Source organism: Tyto alba, unplaced genomic scaffold (assembly GCF_018691265.1).
Source record: "Tyto alba isolate M040663 unplaced genomic scaffold, T.alba_DEE_v4.0 Super-Scaffold_32, whole genome shotgun sequence".
NCBI lineage: Eukaryota > Metazoa > Chordata > Aves > Strigiformes > Tytonidae > Tyto > Tyto alba.
This window is the reverse complement of record NW_024881307.1, coordinates 1,551,838-1,564,652: the sequence shown is the minus strand read 5'-3', so window position 1 is coordinate 1,564,652 and position 12,815 is coordinate 1,551,838. Positions and strand designations below refer to the sequence as shown.

General features: G+C 43.8%; 1 protein-coding gene across 6 annotated transcripts in view; it reads left to right on the top strand.

The window, feature by feature from the left end:
• The window catches only part of CDON (cell adhesion associated, oncogene regulated), a 55,571-nt gene that overhangs the window by 8,196 nt on the left and 34,560 nt on the right, over positions 1-12,815 (top strand). For 4 of the 6 annotated variants that reach the window (XM_042800441.1, XM_042800440.1, XM_042800442.1 and 1 more), the window contains one exon: positions 11,662-11,798. In XM_042800441.1, coding sequence (XP_042656375.1) covers positions 11,723-11,798 — 76 coding nt within the window. In that variant the 5' untranslated portion in view covers positions 11,662-11,722. Of the gene's footprint in view, positions 1-3,712; positions 3,784-7,626; positions 7,675-11,661; positions 11,799-12,815 lie in introns of those variants that run through there. The other 2 variants (XM_032992441.2, XM_032992444.2) reach the window with 2 other exon arrangements.

Genomic DNA, 12,815 nt, shown 5'->3' with positions numbered 1-12,815 from the left:
CCTAAATACTTTGCAGTGACAGTCTATCGCAGCTTGATGGAGGTTTGAGTCTCTTCTAATAAAATGCAAGCTAAGGAGGAAAACCCCGAGGGGTTTTTGGAACAGAAGATGTTTTCTGTTCCTGCCACTAATCTTTGTTGCAGAATGAAGTAGGAATGTATACTTTAAATCTTTGTCAGGGTGTAGAAGGAAGCTGGCAACGGATGTAATCAAAAATTTTATTATCAAAACTCCTAGATATGTTGAAATGTCAAGCTTAATGATATAATTTTAAATTCAGCTATTCAGACTGAGGCATTTCTTGGATGCAGATTGCACTTTCAAATTGCTGTGCGAATTAGGATCAACCAGAGATGAGTCCAGGACCAGATCACGGATGGTGGATACTGAAGTTGGTCTGCAGTTGTATGGCTTGAGTCTCTTCAGCTCTGTGAGTTGTGGGAACAGATCTCAAGTGAATGGGGTGGTAGCATTAAATCAAGGTGCAGTTTTCTAGATTATGGGCTTTTGAGTTGAGCATAAAAAAATGGTGTAGTTTTCAAGTTAGCATTTTTCCTAATTAGTGCATTTGCCATTGCCCATGTGTAACGGACACATGTGGCAAGTATGTGTATTCAGAGTTTGTCTGAAACAACTGTTTCTGGTTACAGTAAAACGTAACAAAGCAGCACCAGATCTTACACATGGTAGCAAAGACCCTAATCCACCTACCTGGTCGGACAGGAGGCTAAATTTTTCAGACTTAATCTTGTAGATTGGAATAAGGGAACTGCAAGTAACCCTCACCCTTCTGACCCTTCTTCCTCAATTGGAGAGGCAGCAGGTTGAGGATATAAAAGAAGCTGAACTCCTCCTCGAGCCAAAGGTGCGAAGCTGTTTATTTTCACTCTGGAAATGTATATATTGCAGGAGGCAGATGCTAGCCTGCTTAACCTAAGCATTCAGTACTTATCTGGGGTCTGGCGAGTGTACAAGTGTTGTCCTTTCTAATCTCCCAGTATTAAAAAGTCCAGGCACCTTTCTCTGGCTAAGTCTGAGATTGATTTGAAATAAAAAAAAAAAACAAACCACAAAACAAAACATGAAGAGAAGCCAACAAAAAAAGAAACATTCAATTTCTTTGCCAAGTTTAAATGAAGACTAATGCCACGGTGCTGCTTAATCTTGTTTTTCTTGCTATCTGATGGATGCTAACGTGGGATGGAATCAATCCCGGCAGCCGGTTATCTTTGCAGGGCCCCTCTCTGTTGCTGAGCTCGGCATTAAAGCCTTGCGGGGGAGCTGATGTGCTATGAAGAGTCTCGAACCTTCTCCCTGCGTTGTGAAACCGCAGCAGTGGTCTCCCTCCTTCCTTTGGGAAGGTGTCTCCCAGAATCTCCGGTCTGCTGTCGAATGTCCGAACAGAAATCCTGTTCAGCCAAGTAGGATGTGTCTGTGCGAGTGAAAACAGGGTGCAGTCAGGTTAACCTGGTGGAAAATTCTTCCTGGTACCCATGATGAAACTTAACTACTTTCCTATCAGCTGCTCGTGTTTGAACTGGTTCTGCTGGTAATAGCTGCCATTACCCTGATCCACAGGAGGAGATGGAGGGCTCTGACTCGGGAGCTGCTCCTGTTTGATGCTGCTGTCCCCCCACTGCCCTGTCCCCTCTGGGCTGGGGTCCCTGCCTCTGGCAGGGGTGAGCCGATGCCCCGGCGTTAATGCCGAGCTCAGCCACAACAGATGAAGCAGCAGAGCTGGAGAAGCCAAACCCGCAGGCGACGGTTTCGTGATCATTGCTGCCTCCTTCCTCCGGATCGACGCTCTGCTGGTGCAAGGCTACGGCAACACCGCTGAGCAAATCCAACCCAAGCCCCCTCTTCTCCCCCTGTGTTCTGCTACCCCTCTCCTTGCGTGGGAGCCAGGTCAGTTTGTTGTAGCAAACCTGGCCTGACCCAACATGATTTTCTCACTTATTTTTTTTTTCTACCTAGCTGTTGCATCGAGACAGCTTTTATCTGGGCCTGAGGCTAATGGGATTGCTTTGCTAGGGGAATATTGTCAGTTGTCAGGATTCCTTCCCTCTAGGTTAAGAAGCATTTTTTTTGCCCGAGAGTTCAGACTTCAATTTTGAAACCAGGTTTGATCTGTTGAGCGTGGGGGAAGGGAGGGGAGGAGAGCAGTAAAACAGAGTTACCCAGTTAGCTTACTGTAACACTGAAGGATGAATTGTTCGAAGGCTTGTTTTAATCAGGGGAAGAAAGGACAGACTCTTTCCTGCTTTCTCCCTCAGCTGTCACTGGTTAGCTGGTTTGCTTTTTAATAAGCATTGTTCTCCTGCCTCTCTGCCCTGGAGACTGGGTTCGGCAGCAGCGTGTGTTGGCACAGCATGTGATGGTGTATGGACTACTGTAAAAGGAGGGCAAGTAGCAATTTCAAGTGGAGGACAGCACTTTTGTTTAGGAAACAGGGTCAAAATGGATCAGTTGTTCTGCTTTGTGCATGATTTCAGCCATCCACAGGCACAGCGAATTCTGAAGGGTGACTAACAACTGTGCTGTAACACACAGGCTTTGCTCTCTGTTCCAGCGCGCCTCCCATATCCTGCAGCCATGAGTTCACAGGCTCCTAATTGCCTATGATGTAAGACAGCAGTAGATGGGGTTGCTATAAATTCTGGCTGCAGGTGTGGATTTAATAGTTGTGCTTCCCTTTAAGGGATCACAGATAGCATGGATCCCTGCAAGTTGCAACAGACTGAGTTGGACTTGGGGTAAGGCAACTAAAAGAACCCATTTGCCTGCATTTTTTTAGAGGTGTCACTTGCTGGAGGCTACCAAGGAACGGGGTGTCGGTGTTCCTCTGGAATCGCCTTGGAAATGAGCTTGCTGTCCTCTAACACGGTTGCTCTTTTTGTGAACCTTCTCTCGTATCAAAAACCTACCAGGTGTGAGAGCGCTGCTGGGAGTGGACCTTTAGGCAGCATGTGTGGACACAAACTCCTTTGTCTGAGAGTCTGACAGGTTTTTCTGATGACCAGAGCAAGTCTGTGGTTCTAGTCCTTTTTTTAATTGAGCTTGATTTCGGTTATAGAAAATGTAGAGAAATTATAAACACGGATGATTTTCCTTGACGTGCAAAATGCAAGCTTTTTGGAGGGCAGGAGGCATGGCCTGAGGCAGTACTGAAGCTTGCTGTGACACGTGCATGCGTAGCTCAGATAATTAGGACGGTGAGTCCCCCAGCTCACTTGAGAAAACGGGCATGTCTCACTTGGAGTTGGGTTTCGTATATTTTTTCTTAATTTTCGCCTACATTCTTGCAGGTCAGAGTTTATTAAAGATACTGGGGTGGTGCTTCATAAGCTGCTCTTGAGGCCTCACGCTGTTAAGAGTGCATAGTTCCCTTTCATGGGTGTCCTTTCCTATCCCCTCCTTCAGGCTAGCACTCCAAGACTGCATGGTGAGCTGAAGCTGCTCCCTCATCCAGGTGAAAACTAAACCTCATTTTTCTTTGGCTGAGTTTTCAGCTGGATCTGCCAGCAGATCTGACTCACTCGGTGGCCGCACGATCATTGGTGCAGATAGGAGAATGCAAGCCAGGTCCTGAAGGAAGGTGTTACTGCCCTCCTTGGCAGCAGCCTGTTTTTAAATGGGCTTAAACTGTTTGCGAAATCTCACTGTTGGTAAAAATCACTCGGTTGAAAAAGTAAAACAAACGCCTTGCTTTGAGAATCAGGCCAGCCCTGGAGGAAGGAGCAGAGAGGGGTGGTTGCAGAAGGAGCCTTCGAGACATGGTTGAAGGTGAGCAGAGCTGTCCTTGGCGGTGTGACAGTCGGTGCAGGTGTTGAGCCAGGTACAGGGAAGAAAAATGGAATGTGAGGCAAAGTAGTGCCTAGCCGGGAGAGAACGAGAGGGGTGAGGTCTCGGGGAGCCTTGAGCAAAGGGTGAGAATTTTGTGTGTATTTGGTCTACAGTTACTCTGATGGAACTGTTAGACTAATGATACCTTCAGATCCCTTGGGGTCTAAAAGCCCTTATTTAGGCATTTAAGGATAATTGCAGCCCAGCAGAACTGTATATTAGGCTAATGCTCTGTTCTTTTTCTTCCCCCGAGGCTAGAAGAGTCAGAAGCCATACCCACTTCATTAGTGTGGCAGCAGGGGGACTGTCTTAGCTTTTTTTCTGAAGTTAATAATAAAATTAACCTAATTGTTATGCCTGTTTGTGGGTAAAAAAGTGTGGCTTCTGTGATTTTTTTTTTTTTTTTTTTTTTTTTTTTTTTCCCCTGATATCTCTCTTGCTGTGACCAGCGCTCATACAGCAGGATGGAAATCTCAGGTCTCTCAATCGGAGCACGTACAAGTGTTGATAGCAGGCTAGTGACTCAGGAGCATTTTCAGCTGCTTGCTGCAGAGGCATAGTACACAAACTGTTAAATTTTCTTCCCTCGGCTCACAAATCCATTTCTTCAGTCAATGCCAAAGCATGCGTTCTTCTATCAAGACCATATGTACGCCAAGACCAAGGTTTTAAAGTCAAGGTGTTTTTGAAATATTGGAGTGCAAATTAAGTATCTGAGTTATCTTAACTGTCTTCTAAAAAAAAAAAATCTCTATCAGCCTCACATATAACTCAGAGGATTAATGGAAAGCTAAACTTTGATCAGAGTCCAACAGCTGATACCAACCATGAGCTTTTCCAGGCCTGAAAGCAAAATAGAAAAAATCCAATGAACAACTCAGCAAAGATCTGTTTCTCCGTTTTTGAGGCAGGCCAACATTTTGGTCATGTTTTCAGGCAAATACTTCTATTTTTTTTTCCTCTCAGTTGCTTAATGTTGTCTTGTATAACCTTTGTCCTGTGATACTGGACCTTACTTGTACCAGAGTTTGAGTGAATTACTGACATTATTTAAGATGTCTTTATAGCTTTGGAAAAGACACATATGCCTTATTGTTAAGGAAGGCCATCGAGACTTCAGGTCCCTTATCCCTGTAGGAACTTAGTCACTGTCTCATTTGCTCAGTGCTGTTTGTTTTTCCTGCCATCTGCCACCCTGAGCGAATAGTCTATATTTTGACAAAAACAATGTGCCATTACAAACCACTGCATAATTGATAAAGTATTTTATCCCCCCAAATTGCTCTTAGGATTCATCACTGATTCATGGAGGGGGGTTTAAATTATGCAGTGCAAGCATGAAGCTTCATGCACGCTCATGCAAGGCTGCTTATAAAAATGCACATTATTAAAAAGAGTAGAAATACCAATTGAATCATTAAGTGGGAATACGCATAGGAGACACTTGGCTGCTGGGTTAGCACTGATTGATTTGGATGCTGGGCATGGGCGTGGGCAGAAATTTGGAGGTGTTGGTGACATTCAAGGCGAGGATTGCATAGGTTGTGCAACTAATTTCTCTCCTTTAAGCTGTTACGATAAGGATCTAGAAAGTATACTTCCATTTGCTTAAAATGTAATAAATAAATATGAATCTAACATCAAAGGATGCTTTTTCTTGTAATTTTTAAATGTCTTTTCATTTGGTTTGTTTCTGTAGATGCCTCTGAGTACGTTTCATTGCATTCTGACCTGTTTATATCTTTCACACTCGGTTTATAGGGTCACTGTCAGCAAACTCTTTGGTGGGATTTTTCCCTTTCAGACTTTTTAGGATGGAGAAAATACCAGGCTTGCAGAACTGCTAGGCAGAGTTCAGTTTGTTTTCTGAAAGCACCCACAAAATCCCTTTGAAGTACGTAATTTTATTACTTACACTCATGAAATCCTGTCTTTCGTGATGCCATAATTCTAATACAAATGCCTAATTAGGGTATTATTTAAAAAAAAACAAAAAAAAAAACAAAAAAAAAAAAAAACAGCAAACCACTTATGTAAATTCCTGGCTCCTTATCTCCATTGCTCGGCTTCCTGTAATTTAGTAATACAGAAACTGCAGTTTCAGTTCTTGAGGTGGAAAAGAGAGTAAAACAGGAGCACTTGAAATTTTTTTTTTTTTTTTTTTTTTTTTTACACAGGTTGTGATTACAGCATGCCTTTTTTTTTTGGTGCTCGAGTCCTCTCTTCGGAGTGTAATTAGGAACACATTGATTCTTATTGCAGCTGGCAGCTGCTCGCTATTGCCTTTTTCAGCTTATGACCCCCATAGTCCCACTGACCTTTCCTGGGGTTAGTCGTAGGCCCTTTTCATTGTGATGGGCTAGAAGTGGCTCATGTGGAGTTGATTATTTCCTTGCTTGTCTGGCCTTTTTGGTGCCATAACTCCAAGTCACTTCCATTTTCTTCCCCTGCTTTTGGCTGACCACAGTGAAAGGAAATGCTTTTGCTGGCGACAGGATCGGTTTGCACGCTTGACTGACTCGATTGAGACCCTGAAAAGGGGGGAGGGGGAGGGTAATGAACACTGTAGGTGCTGCATTTGCTTTTTAAAGGTTGATGTTAATGATTGAGTGGTCATTAAGCATTCATAAAATTGAGGCTTCGGCAGGCTGGGTTGCCTTTTTAGCGATCTCAAACCTGCATGTTGGCATTAAAAAGCCGCCTGCCGCATCCTTAACGTACGGCAGCCGTGTCTTTAGGAGCAGCACAGACAAGTTATGCGCCGGTGTCGATGGCTCGGGACCTACTTCAAGGCTTTCCCAAGTACCAGAAGACTCCGTGATAAACCTAGGAGGTTAGTCTGTAAAGCCGATGGGCAGACTGGTTGCTACTGGGCTGCTAACCCGCTCCTCGCCAGCGCAGAAAGCTAATGAAGTATATATGCCAGCTGTTACACTCATTTTGCCAGACCCCAGGAGGACAGCATGAAGACAGTCAGTGATCAAAGGCTTTGGAGATCACTGAGGAGCCGAGCTGCAGGAATGTCTGATTGCTTTCTCTTGGAATGCCACAGGCTTCAATACCTTTTTTTTTTTTTTTTTTTTTTTTTAAGGTGTCTTGGTGTGAGATTTAATGATCTAACTCTGCTTGCTCGCACTAAAGGCACAGTGTTTTAGTTAATTCTGGGGGTTTTGTTTGCTCTAAATTTAGGTGTTTTGAAAAGCTGCGATTTTTGTTTTACTGACGGAAACAATCTTGGGGAGCAAGTTAAAATGGAATTTTTCTTGCTATTTCTATAATAAATGAAAGAAAAACCAACGTGCCATGCTTTAGGTGTTAAATCACATACAGTATTATAAGGTGAGATTGGATTAACTGATTTTGAGTTGCTGCTGTTTAGCAAAATAGGAAATCTTTAGTATCCAGAGCTGCTTTACTCCAAGTAAAAAATTGTCATGTCTGCAGCTGGCGGGCAGTGCTGCCCTGAAGCAGCAGCTCCCTGTCACTTTTTCCTCAGGCTTCTTAGAGGAGGCCGTCAGCTCCTGGAGGTGGAGTGGGCAACCTGAATAACTCCCTCTGTTCCCAAGCGTGCCGTTTCCTTCCTCCTCCTCTTCCTCCTCCTCCTTTCCCACTTTGCTCCTGCATTTATAGGACCCGGTGTGTTTGGCTAGCGAAGAAACCCTCTCCTCCTTTAGCTTTGGCATGCTGAGTCGGCTCGCTGAAGGTCAGATGAGTTTTGGCGGGGAGTGATGGAGTGGGAGTAGGGTAGCAGTTTGACTGAGGTGGGGTGATGGCTAAATAGCTCTGGTGGCTGCTTGCTGTTGGTCCTGTGGTTGTGCTGCCAGCAGGAAGGTGAGTCAGGGAGCTAAACCAGAGGGAATGAAAACTAACAGAAAAGGAGAAAAAACAGTGGGTATGAGATAATGCTCTTTTTAGTAGTGACTCTGCCCTAGCTGCAAGGATGGAGATAAGTTCATGGTCTGGTGAATAAGCGGGGCAGGTTTTCATCTGTGGTTTGAAAACTACAGCATCCTCTGGGGCTGGGCACCATATGACTGTGTGGCAAAGAGCACTTTGTCATCTTTTAGAGTGCAAAACCTTTGTTGGGGGCGAGCACGGGTAAAAGTGAGTTAATTTGGAGGTGATAGGGTAAGTTAGCTACACTGAACGGACCACACACATGGAGCCTTACTCTGAAAACTACTGATTTCTGGAGAAACAGTGACAGGCGTGAAACTTTGGGAAGAGAGGAGAGGCTGGCTGCCAGGGCTCTGCTGTCTCGCTGCTCTGAGCCTGTCTGGATCAGAGATGAGAAGCCCTTCTGGCTGGTCTGGTGCTTGTGTCTTCCCATTTCGGTAAGTCCACGTGCCGAGGGCTGCTCCCTGGGATGGTCCTTGTCCATCCTGGTGAGGTCTTCAGGCCTTGATAGCCAGGTGATGGTGTGCAAGTTGCCCTGCAGAACCTAGCCAGCGTGTGCCGGGGCTGTTGTGACAGCCTGGCAGTGGTGACAGCCCTGCTCCTGCTCTGGGAAACCTCTCTGGTGCTCCTAAAGGGCCGAATTAAAATGCACCTTTCGCTTTGGAGTTAGCTCTGGTGATTTATTTTACTTGCCTGTAGATGGCATCCCGAAGGTTGTGGGGCTGAGATTGTGAGCTGATGGATGGGATGGGCGTGTGGCTCTCCCCACAGCTCTTTGGTGAGAGGTCCCTTTTAAAAAGGGTCTGCGACAAGTGGGATGCACAGCCAGAAGGATGTTGTCTTCAGAAGTGCTCAGCCTTGCTAATCGTCATGCCCCTGTGTGCACAGTGTGCTTCTGGGGGGTGGGCGTCCATTGGAATAGTCGGGGTGACGCCTCCTCGCGATGCGAGTCTGTCTTCCTCATTTCCCTGGGTCCGTGAGCAATAAGTTACTTTAGAGCCGTTAAGGAGGTCAAGTGCTGGGTGAAAATAATTGGAAGATGACTTTAGATAAAGATCTCTTGGTGGAAGTAGGAAAAATACAGGCCCTTGCCATGCTGTGGCTTTCTGGTACGTGGCACTGATGGTCTGGAGAAATTGCCGGTGAAAGTAGAAAGGACTTTTTCCTTGATCTGTGAAAACCATGTCCATCTCTATTCAACCTTGGATATTATTTATATGAACAACTCCTTTTAAAACAGTAGTAACAGGCTTGGAAGTAGCTTCTTTTCTCAGTGGCATCTCTTACTTCAAAATAACTTTGACTGTTTGATCCACCCGTGATGGAGAGATTCACTCTCCCGAGTGAGGAACAGTGTGCAGAGGTGTCCCTGGGTGAGCTCATCCTGGAGTTTGAGGCAATTAAATGAAGCCACCTCTAAGCAAAGCGTTCCTCTTTATGATCCCAGTAGGTCCCCAATGACTGCTACTTGCTGTCAAAATGGGAGTTCAGGGTTATTGAAATGATGTCAAGGGGGGAAAGTCCTGTTTTTCTATCCATAAGGCTCTTTAACACTCAGATATGTATTAATACGATATTGAAGAGGCAAGGTTTCTCTGCTGGGTTTCTAAAGATCCCAAAACTATGAGCTGTGGTCTTGCCCTCTTCTCGGTACCTAGCAAGGGGCCTCTGTAGTGATACCATCTGCAGAAGAAACGGAAAGAAGCAAATATTTTTGGGTTGTGTATCTTCCCCCTGTGTTCCCATATCTACTAGCGAATAAGAGGTTTCTGTAGTCCCTTCAAAAGTGGATGTCAGAGAAACTTTTCTTGGATGCCTGAGTATTGTTGCTGAACAATGCTACTCCAATTAAAGTGACTATTTTTCTTTTTTTTTTCCTCCAGTCAAAGAACTTTGGTCTTTGTGGCTTGCTTTGTGTACTCACTGCTTTACAGTTGATTTTACCACTCCACAAGCCTGCGAAAGCCAAACTGGTAGGTCAAAAGAGGAGTAGCTGTTGACACTGGCAGCTAGGAACATGTAAAGAGAAAGATAAACAGAGGGAAATCAGAGACTGGATAAAGTAGATCTCCAAAGATAAAGTTTAGTTAAAGATAATGAGCTGGCCTTGTTTAAAAAGACAGCTGCAAAATAACCCAGTAGCTCCATGTGCTGGGGTTAAAGTTGACCTAGAATATACGTTTCATTGCTTTTCATAAATAAATAGTTGAGGGAAGATTTGGCAAAAAGCAACATTGCCCCCCACTCCTCTTCAGCAAAGTGTTTGATGTTAACAAGTTCTCTGGGTGTTTACTTTGTCCTCTGCGCTTGCTGGTGGAGCAGCTCTCCTGCCCTTGAACCGAGTGAGAATTCAAATAAACCAAAATGCTTTCTGTGCAGCTCGTCTCTTCTGCCATCTGTGTCTTACCAAAACAGCCCTGGCTGTCGTTGGGGAACCAGCCTGGTCTGTAGGATTACTGGGTCTTCCGAACAGCAGAAATAAATTTGCCAGATCAGATAAAACTGCTCAGAAACGGGAGCAAAACTTGACAGCATTTCTTTCAGGCTTCTCAAACTGTCATTATAAGCCTGGAGTTCAATTTGCAGGGAAAAGTAGCAGCAAGCAAATAGCTCTATAAAATCTAAAGTCATTCTTTTATTATTATTGGAGTCTTTTCCTGATGCTTATTTTGCATATATATTTTACAGTGATGTTCTGATGATAAAATACTGTTATTTTAAAATAAACCATGGGAATAATTCTGCTGTTGATATCTGGATCCGGCTTCTTGGAAAGCGAATGGCTCCGCGAGCATTCAATAAACTGGGACTTATTTCTGTCAAGCATATGTATTGTTGCACTTGTTCCTGTGCGCTGCCAGTAAAACTCCTAGTTATTGTATGTGTGTTAGATACATGTTTATATACATGTCTGATATAAAAGATGTTTAAAATATATGTTGAGTGTTATCAGCAGCAAAATTGTATGGCTGGGCTGATAAATGAAGTAACTGTGCTGAATGAACTCAAGTCTTATTCATCATAATATTACGCAAGGCAAATAGAAAATTTAAGTGAACGACAGCTGCAGATTTTTATTTTTTTTTTCTCCTGTAGAAGAGAGCGTTTGATGGGGACTCAGTGTCAGAAACATGGTTTTGGCGACTCGCCTCGTGCAAGTTAGATTGCTGGTTTAATGGTTTCATTTGTATTTTGCTGGTTTCATGGTTTAGTTCATAATTTTTGGTGATGAAAGTGAGATCTAATGTAGCCGAATGGTCTGGTTGATAATGGCCAGGGAAGGGACTCTCCTCTTTAGAAGCAGCCCTGTAGATAAAAGTGTATGTACATAATGGATGCCCCAGCAGTATGTATGAGCAAGTAGTATTGGTTTGGGAATACAAATGAGAACAAGATTAATATTGAAGCTTTTTTTTTTTTTTGGTAGCTATTTGCCACTGACTATAAAGCTCTCTAGAAGGAGCGAGCAGATGACATGTCTCAGGAAGCAGGTTTAGAGCAGTTACATGCGGTAGCTGCATCGCAGCGTGTAGATTCATGAGAACTTGTAAAACAAGTGTAGCCTGGTGATAGATGGTCAAATGATTATTGTTTGCAAACAATATTATCTCCAATAGATAAGCTGTTTACTTTGGACTTCAATTCCTCTGGTTGGAAAGTAGTCTAATTTATCAAGGCAGTACGGTTCGGCGCAGATGCCTCATACCCAGCTGTGGAAAAAATCTTATATTAGGAATAGTATTTGGAAACATAGTTAAGTTCAACTTCTAATTCATTTTTACAGATGGTTTCTATATTGCAGAGAATATTGGCTGTTTCCTGGTTGCGCTTTTTTTTTTTTTTAAACCCCAAACACTTTGTTGTAAGAGAGTTAAAAGACTAACTCCTGAAACTTACAGTGGACATCTGTTTGTTTCGTAGCTGTTTTGGTGCCTCATCTTAGTCTGGAGCTTCGTCCTTTCAACTTCTGCAATTTGGCGCTATGCATCCAGATCCTGAACGCTTACAGGCACTGCTCTTCATCGCTGCCGTGGGCCTCATCTCTGCCACGAGCTCAGGTAAGGCCTCCTCGCTCGAGCTGAGATGACTTGCTCAGAGGTTTTGGAGGTTGAGCCCGTACTTTGGAAGGAGCGACGATTTGGAGCGCACTTCGAAGGGGCCAACTTGAATGCATATCCTCAGTAATCTGCTTTTAAGGAAGCATGGGGCACCTAAACGCACTCTTAGGCTGAATACATGACTTTGCTTTTGAAAACTTGGCTCAAAACAAGTGCTTGAATGTGGAAAACTCTTAGCTACGTAGATTTGTTCTTTGGGATCTCCGTGGACTTAGCTGGATGCCGATTTTGCTGCTTACAGTGCATCTTGTGTTCCCATGGGGCTGGGAGGGGTTTGAAATTTGCAGGGAGGAAGGGGAATCAGATCTTTGAAACACAAATGCTGATGTGTGGCTGCAGTTGGAACAGCTCTTGCGTTAAAAAAAGAAGAGGGATGGTTTTAATTGACACATCTGCTCTGTGTAGTCAGCTTGTCTTAACGTAACCACACAAAAAAGAAGCTTTTACTACTTTTAGCACTTCATAGCCAATCGTTATAAGCAAATGGGATAAATTTTATTTTTCAAGCAGTCATAGGAGATAAATTCCAGCTGCAGGGTCATTGCTACCAATTTTGATTTTTACACAAAGTGTTGGTGTCATGAGCAAGGGCAGGGGCAAAGATGAAAGTAACAGTGCAATTTTGTAGCAATTGGTGGCTAGCAAACTTAGAGGTCATTGCTTTTCTCCTATCCCTGGAAATTCAGATTGAACTAATAGGAAAAACAGTTTTCTAATTAAAAGCTAAAAATGGACATCTGGAGTCCTGTGAAATGCTTGGATACCATTTTTATGGATTTCATCTTTTTTGTTAAGTGAAGCCACACTTTAATTTCCAGTTGTACTTTATGTTTATGCAGATAGTTTATGGTTCTGTTAAAAATGCATGGTTTCTCATCTGAAACTCATAAACAGAGCTTGGATGGACTGAGTTGAGAAGAAAAGCATGAGCTGAGGGCCCCACCTACAAGAAAACTG